At 33.1% G+C, this 21,483-nt stretch overlaps 1 protein-coding gene across 1 annotated transcript in view; it reads left to right on the top strand.

The window, feature by feature from the left end:
- LOC124355606 (regulating synaptic membrane exocytosis protein 1) overlaps window positions 1-21,008 on the top strand; it is a 183,284-nt gene extending 162,276 nt beyond the window's left edge. The window contains exons 17-24 of the mRNA XM_046806769.1: window positions 2,433-2,627; window positions 3,646-3,749; window positions 9,887-9,932; window positions 16,041-16,155; window positions 17,373-17,437; window positions 18,624-18,719; window positions 19,023-19,163; window positions 20,500-21,008. Coding sequence (XP_046662725.1) covers window positions 2,433-2,627; window positions 3,646-3,749; window positions 9,887-9,932; window positions 16,041-16,155; window positions 17,373-17,437; window positions 18,624-18,719; window positions 19,023-19,163; window positions 20,500-20,660 — 923 coding nt within the window. The 3' untranslated portion in view covers window positions 20,661-21,008. The remainder of the gene's footprint in view (window positions 1-2,432; window positions 2,628-3,645; window positions 3,750-9,886; window positions 9,933-16,040; window positions 16,156-17,372; window positions 17,438-18,623; window positions 18,720-19,022; window positions 19,164-20,499) is intronic.
- Window positions 21,009-21,483: the final 475 nt, after the last annotated feature.

Genomic DNA, 21,483 nt, shown 5'->3' with positions numbered 1-21,483 from the left:
CTTTTCTTTGTGCACGATCGCTTGGACTGTAACAATACATAAGACTGTATCACATTGCTTAAGTATAAAGACAGTTGTTTTTGTATAAGATCACTCTTCTTCACAGACTATGAAAACACCGTTTTTGTAAATCTCGTTGTCGTTCTCGGTTGGTCTTAATCCACCAGGATTTTTCAAACCAATTTTCTAATTTCAGTAGGAGTAAATGTAGGCGTGTAATAGACTCCTTTTCAAGAAATAGACTTTGCTGAAATTGTATGAAAAATTTCAAGTCTGTAGCTCATTTCGTTCTCAAGACAGGCAAACAGATAGGTATTTTGTCTGTTGTTGTAATCTATTACTAAGTATGCAAACAATTCAAGCCTATAACTCAAACCGAACTCGACATATCATAAGGACAGCTAAGCTTCGCTGACGACAAGGAGATTTTTAGGTCCCAGACAGACCTCAGTCAGAAATTATGCCAATCCCCTGAGTTATATTGACTTCAATAACGCTCAGCAAAATCCCATGAGTGAACATGTACCATTATCAAATTAAATTCATAGGTAGAATTAAAGTCTCATGCTATATTTAAAACCTACAGGTGACATCGTTCTCAAGATAACCTGTGGATAGTTAATTATACTACATGAACACTCAGCTCAATCCCTTTGGCCTGAGTGTTAGTGTAGTATAACTTCACTAACTCTATAAACCATATAAACATATAATAAACCAATGCGGAGTCACAATATGGTTTTAAGAAGTTCATCTCGCATGAACCAATAATAACGAAGGGCCCATTCCTGCCCCCCTTCCTTTTTATTTCCGCCATTTTATTTTTATTTTATTTTATTTTATTTATTGTATCAACGGTTACACCATTTCCATTCAATAACAAATTATAGACTCAAGAATACTTGACTACTTACTTAATAATTATATTATATCAATGAGAATTTACTAAGATAGTCTAAATAAGTGACAGATACATTCATAAGAATATCAAAAACAACTAAAATCCATAACAATAAAGAGTAACTTAAATAATAACAAAAAGCAACTAACAATATACACTGCTCAACCAATCTACTTATGTTGTTACACTAACAGAAAAAAAGCATCAAATTTAACAATGTATAAATAAATAAGTTAGAAACAATAACAATAATAATAATAATAATAACAATAATAATGATATTTTAACAATAATAAATAGATAAAAATTCAATAATTTGATGTGTGTGTGATAAATTTAACAGTGATAAAAATAAATAAGTTAACAACAATATAAATAATTTAAACAATAACATAACATATGACAATATTTAATAATAACTATATAAGCAACAACAATGACCAATTAATCTACAAATCACAAACTTAGATGTGAACTGGACGCAATAAATAATGTTAATAAGTGCATGATATGGTAAACATATGATCAAGACTAATTGGTACACAATAACAAGTAAGAATAAATATTAGTAAGTAGTTTATAACTTAAAAAGTCTTCTTAATGCTGATTCAGAATCAAAGAAGAAATCATATCCCAGCCCCGAAGACAGTGCATTTCCTCTTCTTTGGAGTCTAGGCAGACAACTATGGTAGGCGTAGGATGTGGAATACTGGTGACGAAAAAAACAAGTCTCGAGATCTGGTTGATCCAGGGATGCGGAAACTAATCCTTGAAAGAAGATCATCACAGTCAACCTGCCCGGTGAGAAGTTTACGCAGGAAGACAGCATCAGCAAGTTGTCTTCGCACAGAAAGGGACAACAGCCCAAGAGACTCTGCTATTGTGTCAACAGGTGCTGCCATATAATCATAGCCCAGCCTAACTCCTATTATCCGCAAAAAGCGTCTCTGGATCTTGATGCACGGCGTGCCATCTTGTTTTTGTCTGCCGTGACGATTACCATTGGCTAGCGCCCTCTGGTCAGTCGTAGGTGGTTAGTAGACGAATGAAGACGTATTGTGACCTGTATTCCGTATTTTAGTTTTAATGATTAGTGTTGTGTATAGTTTTTTATTAAGTGCATGTTTATAGAGTTAGTGAAGTTGACAAACAACATGGTGGTTGTGATTCTTGACCTAGGCGTGCCACAACGCTTTGGTAAGATTTGTTTATTTTAACCTAGTTTGTAATTATGTATTAGGTTAGTTCTTTACTTGAAGAAGAGATCAGATTGCAAATCTCGAAACATAGTGTTACTGATTTCTTGTTTCACTGAACGATGGCAAATGTCCGGAAAACTCATGTTTCCTTCACAATCCTTCCATCGCCAAAAATAACCTTCAAATAAAGAATCTAAAAATATTTATCCTTGACCTAAGTTAATAATACAATATTGTTTGTTAGGTTCTATATATTCTTAAACTAGACAAAACAAAATGTATTACCTTCCCCTGTAAACCTCTTTATGATATTGTTGTTCTTTATGGCACAGAAGAATGTGAAAGTGAGGATGGAGAGGGAATTGGAGGATTCTTGCATCCGGACCACGCTTACATGGGAGGCAGTCGGCGAGGATCCAGCCAGTCGGAACAGCTGGAGGTAGAGAGCTACCAGTTAGGGAAGGACTTCTCCAGATCTCTGCCGGGGTCGCGACGAAGCTCTTTCCAGAAGGAGGGAGAGAAACAAGGTGAGGTCTAGTAGGATAAGCGTTTCTAGAATGGTGATTCTCATGCTAGATACTTTTAGTTATAGCAATACTTGTGTATTAAAAAGATGCATGGTTTTACCGAGGGAAACATTTACTACAAGTTTTATTTATTGTTGGCTGTCTGCACTGTTGTACGGTACCGCTAACTTGATTGAATGTAGGTACTATCTCGAGGGAGGTTTTTTCTTCTTTTTCACCAGAAGTGTGGGGTTACGCCACTGAAGCCCGCACTGCTGGCCAGGGACATATCCGATGGGTACTTTCCTGTTCTCAGATGTCTTTGGATGATTTTTTACAGATAATACCGATCATAAATCCCTACGGGATGAAGTGCGAGCTTAGGCTGGCTAAAAAAGAGAAAAACACCTCGATATAGTACCTCAAATTCAAGCTTAGATCACGTAAGCACTCGAAGATGAACGGGAGGAAAAAGGAACATAGAAATAAATCGCAGCAAGCGACACGACTGCAGTGAAGAGGCATGGTAATCACGCTACTGCTCGCAGCTATGAAAGTTATCGACGTTATCTGATCTAAACTGTCTCGACGTTATCTGCTTACGACTAGCGGCGACCTTACTAGTGCTACTTGACCGCCCAACAATGCAGACTTGTAACAATAATCATTAATCAAAACTGTCAGTTTTAGTACACTGTCGTTTACCTCAGTTAAAAACCATACATCTTTATAATTACCAAGTACCATTATATTTTGGAATAATTCTTGAACTGATAGTAAATTGAGAAAGTAAGCTGGCGCATGTAATGCTTGACTTTAGGACAGAATAATACTAATTCTATTTGCTAGCAACCAACCCGATCTTTATAAAGGATGTACTAAAAAATAACTTACTAAGGCCCCTGTCATTACCAATACAACTTCGTTCGTGACAGTTTGATATGTTAATGGCATTATTTTATCAAAATTAAAGGTTACAAATCGCTTACATATAATAGACCTCTCTGAGCTGAAGGTGATGTCAGTGTAATATTTGCAGATGCTGATCAGCCACCTCCGGAGTACAATAAACAGCGCAGACGCAGCAGTGTGACACCTCGCAGGGACCCTGACGAAATTCTACGCAGCCTTAAGGCTGTCAAGGTTGTCTGCTCTTTTTAATTACATGGAGTGATAAACGTATAAATTAATTTAGTGGCTTTATTTTTGGGGCTCAATAAAATACTATGTAGTACTCATTGATAAGAATCTCCACCTTGTGAGAAACACACACTGTCATAGTTATTACAGTTTTAAATTATTCCATTACTAACACACATGGATAACATCATGGCTGAGGTGTTTCACATAGGAAGATAAAGATAAATATATTCATGTACGTAATATTTTCTCGGTATTTATATCAAAATAAACTATTCATTATTCAATCTCGTCAATATCTGACTTTGTCAGGGATGACGTTTTAATGGATTTTTCATTCGAAATGTGTTCTGTACTGCAGTTGTCATGGAAGGGATGTTCCCCAGTATGAAACTAGGGACAGGGGCAGTTATGAGGCACGACATCGAACAGTCGCATTTGAAAAATTTCCTGCTTAAGTTAGTGTCAAGTTAAACAACCATTTTCCGGATCATCAACTAACCGAGCAAGCTCAAATCTCAACTCTGGATATTTTTAACGGCCAAGCATTTTATACTCCATTGGCGAATTCATGAAAAGCCACTGGGAGGACTAAATTCTAAATTTCCTTACATCCACGAACTTCCCAACACTTACGAACATATGAATGTTGTATGAGTGAAAGTAAAATGTAAGTCTAAAGGTACCAAAGTTATTGAGGGCCTACTGTAAAGATTAGAGTACAGCGACATTGAACAGGCGCATTTCAACACTATCATGCTCAAGTTGGTGACAATTTAAACAACCACATACAGGTATTTGTTATTATTTGGTAAATGGGTAAACAATTTTGGCAATCCCTCCACTGCAGCTCTGGTTGTCATTTTGTCGTATCTACCAATACGACAAAATGACAACCATATGGCTTGGATATAAATTCGTAATTCCCCTAAACACTTGAGACGTACAGTCAAGAAACGTGGCAAAATCCCCGATATTTTGTCTCGATTAAGTCAAGTAGATGTGCCTTGCAATAAAGCGATGTTGCTAGCTATAAAATTGTACAATTTATGTCATCACATGAGTTAATTAATAAGTGGTATTACATAACCGCACAGCTTGTACAATTTAGGCCATCACATGAGTTAATTAATAAGTGGTATTACGTAGCCGCTCACAATATGAGTTAATTAATAAGTGGTATTACATAACCGCACAGCATGTATAATTTAGGCCATCACATGAGTTAATTAATAAGTGGTATTATGTAGCCGCTCACATGAGTTAATTAATAAGTGGTATTACATAACCGCACAGCATGTATAATTTAGGCCATCACATGAGTTAATTAATAAGTGGTATTACGTAGCCGCTCACAATATGAGTTAATTAATAAGTGGTATTACATAACCGCACAGCATGTATAATTTAGGCCATCACATGAGTTAATTAATAAGTGGTATTACGTAGCCGCTCACATGAGTTAATTAATAAGTGGTATTACATAACCGCACAGCATGTATAATATTTAGGCCATCACATGAGTTTAATGGTATTACGTAACCGCAGAGCCACAAAAGCTGTACGGTGTTGTTTAGTTCACCCGCGTATCCTACATCACGTCGGGCTTACTAAATGGGCCATTTTATAAGTATTGACCATACTGTTATCTTTCCTTTACCATTTTATCCTTGTACTTGTAGTTTTCATTTCGATTAGAAATGTTTCCAGATAAGTTGATTGTAATAATATATATATATATATATATATATATATATATATATATATATATATATATATATATACAGGGTGATTCAAGTTCTCCCCCTACTTCTACAGCACATTGTACTAGTAAAAATAATGAAAAAATTGTTATATAAACATAGGTCCGAAAAACGCTTCGTTAGCGAGTTACAGCTAGCGAAAGATTTCGCCTGAATTCCTGGGTATAAAGAGTAAATAAAGCCATACTGAACTTTTGGAAAAGGTTAATTAAGTAAGACATATCGTGGATTGTTATGTACTTTTACCTGATAAAGCTAATAAAATAGGTTTCAGAACTGTACCTGTAGTAGTTTTTGAGGGATTCAGGGTTAAATGCAAAAAAAATTTGGGGCTCGAAACAATGTTTTTTTAAGTTTGATGTACAATAACTTTGTTAAATTGGTAATAAATACATAAAATCAACAAACATTAATTGTAGAGAATTTAATTCTGAGAAAATTGATATAATCAAAGTCTAAAATAAAACAGAAATAAGTACCAAAAAATCGATTTTATTCAGTATAATACATTACTAGTTTTAAGCAAAATTAATCAGGTTGGGCCAACCGTACGCACCTTTTTATAATAGATTGTTCGAAAATGAGGCCATCATTATCAATACATTTTGCAGCACTTTTGTGTATTGCTTTTGTTGCGTTTCTTAATTTTTCAGGACTTCCCTGTATCTGCACAGCCGAATCCATAATACGGGCAATTAATTCATCCCGAGAATTCACTTTTGTCTTGTATACAATGTCTTTCATCCATCCCCAGATGCAATAATCCAATGGAGATAGATTGGTGATCTTGGTGGCCAAGGGTGAGGCCCTCCACGACCAATCCAGTGTCCAGGAAATTGATGATTTAAGTAAGCAGAAACGGCACGTGAAAAGTGGGGAGGTGCTCCGTCATGCTGGAAGTACAAATTTTGTCTGAGATGTAAAGGAACATTCTCTAACAGCTGCGGCAACTCTTCTTGAAGGAAATGCAAATAGAACTCAGCATTTTAGGCGTCCAGGTAATATGAAAAGGTCCAATCAGCCGATTGTGCAAAAGGCCACACCAGACATTGACGCTAATTCAGTGTTGAAGTTCTGTTGCACTACCTCATGTGGATTTTCTTCTGCCCATGAGTGTTCATTGTGCAAGTTATTGACCCCATCCCGAGTGAGTGAATTGTGCCTCATCCGTAAACCAAGATACGCTTGTAGAGTTCATTATTAATATTCAAAAAGTTGCAAAACTCCAAGCGAAGCGGACCATCCCTAGCTGTAGATGTTGAACCTTTTGTTTATGAAAACGGATAAAATTTGTTTCGATTAAGTGACCTCCACACTGTTGACTGCGAAAACTCCTATCCGTCTAGAAATACGTCGTTGTACTTACACCTGGGGACTGCGATGAACAGCATTAATAACAATATCATCATCAAGTTGGACAGCTCGTTCATAATTGGTTCTAGTACTTGGTAGTGATCCTGTTTCCCGAAGAGTACGAAAAGTTCCTGGAATTGTTTTGGTATCTGGAATCCTCCTATTAGGGTAACGTAATTCATATTCTTCTACAGCAGCTCTAGCATTACCATTACAGTAACCAAAATAAAAACCATATCAGCGTATTCCTCTGATGTAAATAAGTAAGGCATTGTTTCGCTGAATAAACAATCGAATTATAACTCACAGAAAAATTGCATTTAATAACACGATTCACAGAACCCGATCTCCTGCTGTAGCTTGCAAAAACACCACTAATACACAGTTCTAACGTAACAGTACAGAATACCATTGTTGATCAGCTGTTATTCGTGCGTTTACCAACTTAGAAATTAATAAAACAAAAAACTGCATTTCGATGATTAGTAAACAATAATGGGAAAATGTTTGCTTCATTTATTTTTCGAACATTAGATGTAAATTTTTATTAAAAAAAAAAATACAACGTAATAAAACATGATATTGTTATTTATAAACAAATTTATTTAACAGTTAATCTTGTTTTCTCAATTTATTTCATCATTAAGGAAACAAACATTTTGTTTTTGTTTTATTTTAAACTAAATACCGTACTGTATTTCTTTACAGCTAGTAATGTATTATACTGAATAAAAATCGATTTTTTTGGTACTTATTTCTGTTTTATTTCAGACTTTGATTATATCAATTTTCTCAGAATTAAATTCTCTACAATTAATGTTTGTTGATTTTATGTATTTATTACCAATTTATACAAAGTTATTGTGCATCAAACTTAAAAAAGCATTGTTTCGTGCCCCAATTTTTTGCATTTAAACCTGAATCCCTCAAAACTACTACTACAGGTACAGTTCTGAAACCTATTTTATTAGCTTTATCAGGTAAAAATACATAACAATCCACGATATTTCTTACTTAATTAACCTTTCCAAAAGTTCAGTATGGCTTTATTTTACTCTTTACCCAGGAATTCAGGCGAAAATCTTTCGCTAGCTGTAACTCGCTAACGAAGCGTTTTCGGACCTATGTTTATATAACATTTTTTCATTATTTTTACTAGTACAATGTGCTGTAGAAGTGGGGGGAGAACTTCATGAATCACCCTGTATATATATATATATATATATATATGCTCCTTTTGTAGGTAATATTTTGTTCATTTTCCATTATTACATAACACATCGATAATGGTGAATCTCAAGTATACAATCTCCTCAGTTACATGACTGTAAATCAGCTTTATTTTAATAAACCATCTACCAAATATCAAAGAAACGTTCCATACTATCAAACATATTTTTCCAGAGATCTAAATTATTATTATATATATATATATATATTTAGGTATAATATATACTTCAATGTTTATTGAAATTAAATTCGGCTATTGTCATTTATACTAATTTAATTAATAGAAATAAAAGTCGTTTGACAGGTATTTGGTCTTCTGTTAGTTTGGTTTTTTAAACGCATATGTGACAGATACGGGCAAATACAAAATAATTGAATCGTAAAAAGTAAGGGCTCTGCGGTGTAATGGTAGCACATTCACCCGGCGAGTGAGAGATCCGGGTTCGAGTCCCGGCGGAGCAAGTACTTTTTGTGATTCAATGTTTATTAAAATTATACATACAAATATTTATATATTTATATATGTATATACATATATATAATTTTTTTTTAATATATATATGATTTAAATGTGCATATCATAGAGACAGTAAATGTGTAAAAGTTCGGTTAGAACATGCTAATCTACTCCTAATTTATTACTAGGGCATTTAATAATGTAATTGGTTGTTATTGAAATTAAATTGTATCATTGAAGTGGTTTATATGGCCATGGGCTCGGTATCAACTCTTTATCGTGAGTGGTACTTGACAAATTATCGGCACTGGACATACAAAGAGCACGGTTAAAATAGTATTATCATTGTTGTTAGAGGGCGAACTGAACATTAACCAAACTCAGAATTCTAAGTGAAGAAAAATCTTTAAATTGAAGTTTAATTGAGGCAGTCACATTTGGATTCTTCTTTACGCTAGACCGTCCGTCAAATTGTAAATCTCGCCAGCTTCCCTTTTCTATCGTAGCAATTAGTTGTACTTCACTCTTAGTAGTAACAGAATTTCAAATCGAGGCAATCTATCTCACGATCTACCCGGACGAAACGCCATTATACGACCAAGGATCACGCTATAGTTTGTAGCCTTCCAAGCATTAAACTAGGAATGATTCAAATTCAAATGTCCTTTACTGCAGTTTGGCAATTTTAAAAATTGAGGTAAAGTCAGTATGTACAATCAATAATCGAATAAAATTAGTGCTATAATATTACCATTCTCCAATATTACAATTCCTAAGCAACAGAGTTAGAGTTCAGTTTACTAATCCCAGTGGTTTTTTATGAACTCAACAATAGAATAAAAGGCTATTGACACAACAAGATTCCTTAATACATGATTAAAATGATCCTTATTTACCAATTCTTTAATGCACTCCAGGAGTTTATTGATGAACTTTGACACTAACATAAGATGGAAGTTACTCGAAAGCAGAAGTTCTGTGAGATTGAGGATGATGAAAATCTGGGAGCACGGAAATCTGGGAAACCATTTTTTTGGTTCTAACATTCTCTCTACCAACCTCAAAATCACTTTTGAAAGTTGAATTTTCTTTCGTACCAAATCAGATTATGGGAATGATTTCGAACCAATCGCTACAATACTGCAATTAAATGCCAGTTTTTGTAGACTCTCGTCTGAAGGACTCGAGCCAAGATTCTGTGCAATATCAGCCTATTAGTAAATAGAGTTAACAGGTATGATCAGACAGACATTAGCCATGAGTTTATTAAGGATTGTGTCTTCCTAAGGTAAGTTTTATGAGTTAAATAAAGAGCTAAGTGTTAGTTTTGGTTACAGGGTGAGCTTCTAGGACGCAGCATGAGCATCTCTGGTGGCCCTCGCCGTAAGTTTTAAATTATTTCAAACTTTTAGAGAAATATTTTAGTCGTGAATATTTTACTGTACTTTATCGTTGAAAATGTTATTAAAATTTTAATGTCAATTATCTTTCATAAAAGTACTTTTTATAGAGATGTCGTATTTGTTTCAACCCTTCGATGAATACTGGCAGAAAAGAAAATTGAAGTTTTGCAGGTAACATTAGTGAGGTATCTTTTCAGATAGCTATATTAATTAATATAACTGAATACTTACAGAGTTATTCGATTTTTGGATATGGCTAAGGCCATGCTATGGAGTTCCCTTTCTTTTTCATACAGAAGAAATATATAATCTAAGGATATTCCTCTCTTCCTGGAAGAACAGGGTCAGATCCGAGCTGTGAAGAAAGGTTTGTTTCTACTTATCCTATCAGTCGGACTATTTAAATTCCTAATACTGAACCAGTTTTTACTGGTTCAGTACTATATAGGACAGCTGCTTTTCATGCTAATAGAACATGGCTATCTTCAGAAACATCTGAAACATCTTATGAAGATGGTACTGATGAATGCAGACACTCTGGAAAAAAGCAAAAGAATCAGCGGAACATCTGGCTGAACTTTGCTACTATTTTAAAATCAAGGAATAGATACCTAGGGGCTTATATCCTAAGCCCAAAGGAGATAAGAAAATAGAAGCCGACAAATCACAAAAGTTTATGCAGAAGCTTCAGATTTGAGTAAAGTATGAAGGTGGACATTTTTGGGACGCACAGACGTACTCAGTCCTAGGATCTTAGGCTCAAACCTAAGATAATAAAATAATATCAAACTGCTTTTGGTAGTTATTTTTTATGTATTGCAACTTAAAAATACTTTCATACGTGCTACATAACCATATAGGCGAAAACAAGCTCCGTTTATCGAGTTATTTAAGTTACATATCTAAGCCCATCTCATCACGCTTATGCTCGTGGATTTGAATTAAATATTTTGCAATACAAAGCATGAAAAACCAGTTTAAAAGATTTAAAAAAACATGATGGAAGTGTGTCCTTTTAACAGTAACACTAATATACTGATATAATATAAATTGAATGTGAATGTCTTAATAGGTAATGACTATCTGTTAAGATTTAGAACCTTAAAATGTATGGATCTCTATAAGATTATTATTGTGTGTTATATGGCTATAATATTTATGAACATTAACAGAGAGTTTGATGTTTCCTACACTATCAATACGAACAATATAAACATTCTCGTGATGTAAACATTTGACAAATGTGTTAACGATTAGAAAGGAATACGTAGAAGTGCAACACAATAAATGTTTCATTCCAGTTAGAAGTTCTTGTTATCCTTTACTTAGCTGCATAGATAGTGAATATTATTATGTCAGATACATATAGTAGTATAATAAACTTGTGAGATTTTCTATCTGTACACAACACTGACACGCCCGTCTTCTCTTCTCACCCCCACCCTAATCTCTTCTATCTCTCTCTCTCTTTAGCCGCTGACAAAAAGTAGTAGTCACACAGGTAAGTCACACCCATACACCACACATCTGTATATAGGCTCTGAGGCAACTTACTTAATTTTGTAAAAGGTTGAATTGATAATACAATGTTCAATTAAAAAGAGCTGGAATGTCAATGTTATTTTGGAGAGAAATTAAGCTATAAAAACTTCAATATCAAAGTTTTAGTTGATATTAAAAACGCTTTAAAAGCCAATTAAAAACGCTTTAATTGGCTTTATAGTGAATTTTTAAACTAATCCAACAGGGAAAATTCTATTTTGGATAATTAACTACTATAGAGTAATGGCCATCTCTACGCCGGTATACCATTTAAAAACTGAAAAGTGTTTTAATGCTCACCAAAATATCTCTCAGATAACTTGTTTACCCATATGTATTACAACTGCACGAGCTTTTATTTGAAAGCTTTGCTTGGTTTCTCTCTTCCAACTGAACTACATTCACTATGTTAAGCCCTGACAAGCTAAACGATCTGATGGTTTTAGTTGTATGGGGCAATTAACCTCATTCAGACTTAAACCTGGTCCAAATCCATAAACATCTACTAGGTTTTACAAAATACCCGAGTTAGTAATGTTTAAACAAAGCACTGTAGCCAGTAATATTGGTTATCGGATTTAAGAAATAATGACAAGTCTTCAAGTTTGTCACTTGGAAGAAAGAATGATACTCCATGACTGTATGATAAATTCTACAGTAATAAATGAGAAAAATCATGAGTTGTAGTTCTTCAAACAAAAAGCTTTACTTCAAGCAGCAATGCCTGCTACATGTCTTTCAGAGCATATCCATGATCTATCTTTTACAGTAAGATACTGAACAACTTTACGTTCTGGTTTATAGACGCTCTATGATATTGGGAAAAACTGTTGGAAGCACTGAAATACGTTCACAAAACCAAATGTTATAACATTTCAACCAACCACATTTTTAATTTTGAGATATTGGGTAGGGGAAAACAAAAAATTTTGAGAGCTTGATAAAGCTTGCAACAGCATGGCAGGTTCAATAGTTTTATTCCGATAGCTCTATAAGCTCAACCCTTCCTGCTACAACCAGGTATAATGAGGTAGACACCACTAGGTTGTCAAAAAAAAAAACTCCAAACTATCAGTTCCAAATTATTTTTCAAGAAACTTAAAATTCTTATTGTATTTTCTCGATATAAATTCAAACTCAAACCAAAACTGAATTGTATATTTCAAAAGTAAGCTTAATATTGATTTATCCATAATAACTTACATGTTCTCAATGTACAAACCAATAAGATTCTCTATGAGTTTGATTAATAGGAGGGATTTTAGTTCATACCGACTTAATTTCTGTTTATGAAAAATGAAAACCTCCTAAAGGGTCTAAACCAATTTCGATTAAATAAGAATAATATAAATCGCAGGAAAACACTCGATGTCTAGAAAATTTAACAGATTTATGTGAATCTGGACTCTCATGTGATAGGTACATAATGGCCTAAGTTTTCTCCGTGCACTAACACGAACATTGAGTAAGTTGCCTCTTTATGTACTCACACCATCTTTCTTGTTAAAACTTTGTCTGTGTTTTGCCTACTAATGTTACAAGTTAGCTTCTCGTCGCCCTCTATGTGCCTTTAAAGTCCACTACAAACTTTCACATAACAATTTTGTATAACATTACTAAAAAATCTTCATATTTTAATAAATTGTTTTCAATTAAAACCACTTAAAACGTGGCATAAAACAGAATAAACAAAACATTTTTTTACAAACCAACGAAGAACACATTTTACAAATAGTATGTAATTAATTCTGGTGTTCTTTCTTGGTAAATGTAATTTTACTTAATGAGTAATTTTGCTCATTGTAAATTAAATATAAACTTTTAAAATCTAATATACTTCGTTATTTCGTCTCAAAAATTAGATTGAAAAAGCAAAATTAAATCAGAAATAAAAGTAATAATAAGTGGACTACATTGAATCTGCCTTCTTTGTGCAGTATTAAATAAGGAACATATTTAGTTGTTTAAGAAAAATATAAATTTACCATTAAGTCAGATAGACTTTAAACTCATAATTCATATTTGTAAAGCATAAAATTTTCTTTAGCCTTACCGAAAACGAAAACACTGTCTCTAATTGCTAAACATGAATTATTCACAATGTGACTAATAATTAATTAGATAGAGTTAATTTCCGGCAAATCCATTGCTTTCACTAAAATTCATCGTCATATTAATTAAAATTAATTATACTTTTAAGTTTTAAATAAGATTATCACAGTGTAATTTTCTTATTTCATTATATTACTTTATAACTGTATTATTATATTTTGTTAATATTATTTTTTGAAAAGAATATTGAATTTCGTAAGCTTGTCAATTAATTCATACATAACATTAAACACTGGGCTAAACGAAATGGTGGACGTTGGAAAGATAATTGTTGCTTTAAAATGCTGGCCAGCATGTTAAATGTGCTTCTTAAATGTGCAGATGACTGTTTGTTAGTAAGGCAACCTATGGTATTAAACAATGTTTAGAGACCCCTTTTAGAGTAGTATAGCATTAAATTAGGATGGACTACTAAATTAGTAGTTAGATGCCTGTAATAATGAGTGGTTTAGGAACTAGAACCTTGTATTGTCCCCTTAGAGGTAAAAGTAATGAAGTGGTGTACACGTAAATAGCTTTATTCATAGTCTAGTTTCAGCCTTTGCCGTTTTATAGTGAAGTAAAACCTATATTTTAAAACCGACTATGCTGTTTAGAGAAATGTACGTGGAAAATTTAGATATATGATCAAAGCATTACTGTAATATTGGAGTAGTACGTAGAAAGAAATCAACAAATATATAGTGATATGTACTTTAAGTAGGTATACTCTATATGTTAGTCCAAGCTTACTTTAAAATGCATTGTTGTGCTTTAAATAGTATTCGTTGTCAAAAGTCTCCTTAATACAAATTTTAATTTTCTTCAAAAGAATTACATAATGAATTTAAAATGTTAATCAATTGTTAAATCGTATTTTTGAAGACATTTTAGACAAAGTAACAATATAAAACATTAAAGAGGTCCAGTTTAATTGCTAATTACAATGAAATTCGAAAATCTTTATGAGTAAGTTTTACCTCTATAGAGTTAAAATTTGTAAAGATTTGTAACACGTTGTATGCCCAAAATCTGCAACCAAAGTGTGTTATTAATTTTCATAAAACTATAGAGCTTGGATGGGGGGAACGTGGATTTATAAGGAGTATTATGAAAAACTGCGTATATAAAAAGTGAAGTTTTTTAAATTAATTATTTTATAAACCAACATAAAGAAGGATCCAACAGGAAGTGACGAAAATCTAACGTAACCGTATTGACTACAACGTTTTCCGGGTTAGTGACCTATTTAACTTTGCTATCCTTTGATTTTTGACCAAAAGTCACTAAAGTTCTTCCTTGGACCATCCATGTTTTATGCTTCTAGGATTATGCTCTTTCTGTCTAAAGCTTACCGCGCAGAAGACTAGACAGTGAGGCAATTTCACGGTTTTTAGAGAAACGTGTTGGGGTCCACCGCTTTTGGTGTAAAGTGGGGGATGGGAAATAAAATCAAAATTTTCATAATCATTGCATGCTGTTTAATAAGTACAGTACACTTCATTGGTCAAATTTTATACCAGAACCCGTTAAATATAATCGAAAGTTACAACCTTAACCAGGGTTGGGTTGTACTTCACTTTCAAAATTGCATGTCTTAGTTCGTCTACACTATGAAATGTATAAAGTTTTGCCTGGATAAATTAAATATCTTTCAGTTAAATACTTAATAACACACCATTTTTTGCGGAAGTGGTTTCAGGAAAGAAAATTTAAGTTTCTTTGGTATGGATAATGCATATTAGCATTTATACTTTATCCTTACTGGTTAGCTCTTAGTATGTTCAAACAGTTCAAGGCAGGTGAGACTTGAAAAGGTCATTGAAAATAAGTTGAAAGACGTTTGTTTTTATAATAAGAGCGGCATAAACAGGGTACAATTGTTTACCTACTGCTTATTTAGTTAGCGAATGGGCAACAAATATAAATCCCTTTCAGCCTGCAGGCCATAACGAAATGGATCTTAACACCTTTATTAAATAAAGATAAATTCTTGAGTTAAAAAAACAAAATTTTACACTACTGTGCAGCTTGTTATTGCTCTACAACATATCTTGGAAATATTTGAGATAGTACTTTCCACATTTTTATTGGTTCAACAACATTACAAGTAAAATATTCGCATATACTAAGCGTGTATAAGTCGCAATAGCCTGTTTTAATATCCAATAAAGATTGAATCACAAAAATTACTTCCTTCGGGCAAGTGGAGTTCGAGTTCCGCCGGAGCAAATACTTTTTGTGATTCAATCTTTATTGGAAATTACTATCGAATTATATCAGTTTATTTGCTACTTAATATGAAAATAATTTATCCCATCTTAAACATGTATGATAAATGGCAGTTATATACTAACAAAACCTAAATTCTATGTAATATAGAATTATATCAATAATTTATATCACGTCTATCAAAGGTTAACTTACCATGAGGGTAACAGGGCTGTATGTGTAGGAGGTGGAGCGGGGAAGGACGGTCGGGGGAGAAAGGGGTCGATGATGGTGGCAGGGGAGAGGACAGAGCCCTTGGTCAGTTGCAGCAGCCCTTCGGACGAAGAGGATAAGTTAAGGTAATTACTATCTATAAGTTTACTGTACTACTGATATTTCCGGTTGATACACATATGTTCAATCCGAAACGTATTAATAATAATATGAACGTATCTTTCCAAACGAAACGTAGTAAAAGATAATATCACGTCAGTCACGTGATCACAATAATTACCATACTAGTGATGATGACAGTCATTACAAAACTAGTAGTGTAATAAACCTAACTTAACGCCGAGTGACACTTGAATTTTCATCAATGACAACAGCAGAGTAAAACTCTTCGAAAAATTAAAGCTTGTTTACGTAATTTGTATCATTAAATAAAAGAAAAATGTACCGTACGTTAAGAATTTTAAATATTTTAAAAATTAAAAACTTTCTCTGTCATACCTTAGCATATATGTCGATTACGTATAACATAACATCTCTTTTATATGTATATAAATAAATTCAGAAGATTTAGAACTTCACTTGTTCGCTTAACGTTTTCCACACGCTTTCCTTGAATGGGTGAAATGTTTGTGGAAAACTCATTAATTTCAAATAAAAGTTACCATCTCCTTAACGATCCAAATGCAAGACCCAATTCCCGCTTACAAATTCATGTTGTGTCGTTTCTAAACGAAGCAACCGCCGATTGAACGTTTCTTTACATTTTGTAATTCAAATAAAGATATTGCTTCTTTCAATTTATGCTGGCTGCTAGACAGACTAAAACAAAATAATAAAAAAACCCTTGGAATATATTTATTAATATGAAGTTTGTGTTAATTTTTTTTTCAATTTCAAATGTTTAGTGGTTATGTCCAGTTTTTAACACAGTTATATGAAAAGAATATAAAAACGACATTAAAAGTCGATTAAAATAGGTTTTATTATTTTTGTATTTAAAATAGTAAATATTGATGCAATGATTAAAAAGTTACATTCTGTGTCATGGAATTGTTTCAAACAGCGCCCGTTTTATAAGGAAGGCATTTACTAATATTTTATCTTAAAACTTAAAAGTACTTGTTTAAGGTACTTAGGCCTAAAGAGACTAAGCTTAAAAACTTAAAGCTTAAAACTTAAAGTTTCTGTGAGGAAACAATAGGAACTCAAGCAATGTCCAAGCCTAAACTTCCAAACCTCGTACTAGAGTGATGATGGAATTTTTAATTCTTTTATGTGTTCTTATGAACATATAAAATTAATTAGTTCTTTATTAATGCTATATGTTTTATATATGTTTCAGTACCAAATCTGATGCCAAGCCTCTCGGTCCAGGACAGATTCAGCCCCGAGGGCACAGAACTTCAGGTGGGTTTACGTTCAGGAATCGTTTGAGAACTCTGGCTATGGTTTGAAGTTCACAACTGTGTAGTGGGTCCAATATCCATCCATAAATTACTTTATATAAGTACATCAACATACTTTCAGGTTCTTTATACTTAATAATAATATATAATTAGGTAAGTATACCCAGGAGGGTGGAAGAGTGGATCGATAGGTCTAAACTACTGCGGAGGTCTAGTCTAATGTTAAAGAGTACTGCTAAGGTAAACTTGAAGGAGTACATTCCCCTACCCTTTTGAACTGGAAGAAGCTATAACAGAGTTAGTTCCCCTTCTTCCAAGGTGAGATGGCAGATATAGAGCCCGCTATCCCTCCTCATGACAGGAGGGGGTCCCTACTACCAAACTTAACCATCCTCAAAATCCTTTCACTTCGGATGCAAGAGCAAAGCCTTTTAGAACTCAGTACAATTTCTTCACCTTCTTATCTCCAAATGGTAAAAATTGTTTTTTTATTAAAAGTGCCAAAATACAAGTAGCCTACTTTAAGTAAAGGAACTCTAATTCATCTCTAAACTCAGGACTATCTAAAAGTCTCAATAACATCCTAAAAGAAGAATTCAAAAATAAAAGATACTTAAGAAGCGTTTTTCCTTATCATAACTTTTATTTGAGTTTAATTTTATTGCTTCAATATTTACTCTTTTGCATAAAATATTGAGTACTTCCCGATATGATAAATCGTTACACTTGGAGCAAAAATAACATGAATAATACGTAACAGAGGTAGCCAAATGTATTAGTTTAAAATCAGTTTTTGATTCTTAAAAAGTTTAGTAATTGGATTGAGCCCTTCATATTTGCTGCAGATTTGAAATTTGAAAATCTTTTGGAGCTTAATGTGAAAATTGTGAACATTTTTCTATTTCCACGCACCAAAGATTATTTTGGTACATTAAATCCCATCAATTGTTTAAAAAGACATGAAAAATATTCATTTTACTATAAAATATAATTATGGATATTACATATATTAACACCCTTGTTAATATGTATAAAATTATATTGTGATTTTAGTTAACAGACATTTTTAATAACATGAATGTTTTAAGCAAATATGTTTTTGTTGTATTGTAAAAACTGCTTGATATAGATCTTAATGATTTTCACTTTTTATCGATATTTTCCTACCAGATGAATTGTGATTGCAGGGGGTCAAGCTGAGGTGAAGTTGAGTCTACTGATGACCAAGGGACAGCTGGAGGTTGAAGTCCTGTGCGCCAGAGGTATCCAAGGTGAACCTCCAGGTTAGACCACAGTTTCCATAGATAAACGCTTTTTTTATTTGGAAATAACATTATACCAGTGATGGTATAACATAGAATACTACGGGTATCGAAGGTGAACCTCCAGGTTAGAGCACAGTTTCCACAGATATAAGCTTTTTAGTTTGGAAATAACATTATACTAGTGATTATATAACACAAAAATGCTACTTTTTCAGAATATTGAACTTGAAGTGTACTTTTCTATGTAAAAATGTTGTAATACTATAGTAGTTATCTGATAAAATTAATTAACTAAATGATCTCGGTGTATGTTTCTGCCAGACACGTACGTAAAGACGTACCTACGGGACGGGGAGCGGTGGCTGCAGAAACGCAAGACCAGAGTCGTGCGACACTCCCTTGACCCTCAGTTCAACCAGACTCTGAGATACTCTGCATGCGACGTCCTGGGCCGCTCTCTAGGTAACTTGTTTACAATAGAACTGAGAGCTCAAAATTTGACGCTACTGCTTCTCACGAAAGCACAGTCTACGTGATATGGTAGTTATATTTAACATAAAATGAATTATCTTCAGCAGCAAACTCTAGATTGAAAGATAAGGGGTTTATGATTACATCTATTTATGACAATGCATCCTATATATATATATCTAGCAAAAATAAACCGTGGGTAAAAATACAATTTAATTAACAATACTAGCAAAGTTTAATGTGGGTGTATGTGTAATGTTTTTAACACATTTTACACTAGCTCAGAGGAATAAATAATCATATCTGTAATCTCATATAATAACAAAAATACTCCATCTTTATTATAAGATTTCAGGTGATAAGATAGATAACTTGTCAATTTGAAGCAACTTATTCTTGAAAGTTTCAAGTTTGTGTAAAACAAGTAAATAAAATTCATTAATTGCTAAAGTTTCTTGAGCTTATTTTCGAGACACAAATAATTCGATCCTTAAATTGACTGAGCGTTAGCAAATCCCTCAGTATGGCTAAAGTAATAATGTGATTCATTTACACGTATATTATTAAATATATTTCAGGTTTCAACAACGGTATAAATATTCCAAAGTCTGTGGCTCGTCCAGTAACGCAAATGAGCTAAATTTATCCGTACGTTTGTAACAAAATTGATACTCCAGGACAGTACATATACTGTTTTATTATAAACGTATTTTTGGTAATAACGTTAATCTTTTGTAATGTACAAATAAAAAAGATAAAGATGTATATTAGCTTTAAGAATTATGCATAACAAAGGCGATCAAGTAAACATCCAAGAAACTCGTACGCTTGTTTAAAACAATCCAATCTTAAACAAGAATCTGACAGATAAATAATAATTATATAAAATTCCATCCTAATAATTAATTATTTTATCAGCTGTATTTAAGTGATAAAGATAAATAAAAACATTGCTCATTCATTGCCAAATCAATTAAAAGTTTAAACTTAGAAGTTTTCATTTTTAACCATAGAACACATCCCAGCCGTGTCAATAATTTGGGAAATAAAAATGTTAATCTTATTCCACTTAAAATTATTCTCTCTTTATTTATTACCTTTTAATTTCAAGACTTTGGGCAATTTTCGAATTTGATACTACTATTAACAAAACTTTTAATTGTGTGAAAGTAGTACTCGATATTATGTTTGATTATATACTACGCAGCAGTGTTGTACTTTTAATAGACGATGAAAAACGCACGACCTATTGTTTTGCTCCCTTAAAGACTCGAGTATTTCTGCTTGTGATTTATACAGCGACTCACTTGTAAGTTCTCTGTTTTAGTTGTGATGCTGTGGGAAAAGCAGAAGGGCTTCGAGCACAACGTAGGGCTTGGAGGCGCAGAGATCGCCTTCAACCAGATCAAACTGACTCAGTTGACTCTCGGCTGGTATCCACTGTTCCCCATCCAAACTCTGGGCTCCGACTCCAACGATTCCCCGTGACCCGTCTTTCCCCTCCCGTCACTGAGCTCCGAGACAGCGCAAACATTGATTACTTTATTTAGTAACATCATTGTCTACAGTATTAGTTACCGTATGCAACAGAAATATCATCAGGTACAATACTGAAACTAATAGTACTTTACAGAAATTTGGAATGGGCTGGAATAATTTGTTAAAAGATTTCATAGTTTTTCGCAGAACAGTTGCTATTCAATGTTATACTTGGTAAACATTGGCTTTTTAACTACACTAATGTACAATATCCCTGTACATTTAGGTTGTGTCATCTAATTAAATTAATCATCACTAAACGTTTTAGTCAATCTATTTATCTATATTTATAATTTGTTGGCATCGTATCAAAAATGTTTGATTTGATGTTGTGCATCTTTTTTATTGAATCATTAAAAAATCAACCATTAAAATCAACAATTTTATTAAAAACGCTTAGTTTTTTTTAATAAAATGTTAAATAATGTGTTTTTACATAGAACATGTATTTTTCATCATTAAAAGAGTATTACACATTTTTTTGACTTTAATCTTCTATGGTATTCTTAAACGTCAACATTATTTGCACGAATCCGAAAGAAAATAAGTTTAAATCCGGAAGAAAAATGTTAGATCTGATTACAAAATGTGTTACTTCATATCCAGCACAGCACAAGCAAACACATGTCAGCCCGTTCCAATCACGTCTAGATGGCTTCGTATCAATTTATAGTTAACATTATTTCTTTTTTGTAATTTTAATACTTGATATGTATTTGATATACTGTAAAGAACACCAAGGGAAATGGACAATATACGGTGGTTTTTTTTT

This window comes from Homalodisca vitripennis, chromosome 2 (genome assembly GCF_021130785.1).
Source record: "Homalodisca vitripennis isolate AUS2020 chromosome 2, UT_GWSS_2.1, whole genome shotgun sequence".
NCBI classification, from domain to species: Eukaryota; Metazoa; Arthropoda; class Insecta; order Hemiptera; family Cicadellidae; genus Homalodisca; species Homalodisca vitripennis.
The sequence above is the reverse complement of the archived record's forward strand: the minus strand, read 5'-3'. Positions and strand labels throughout refer to the sequence as shown.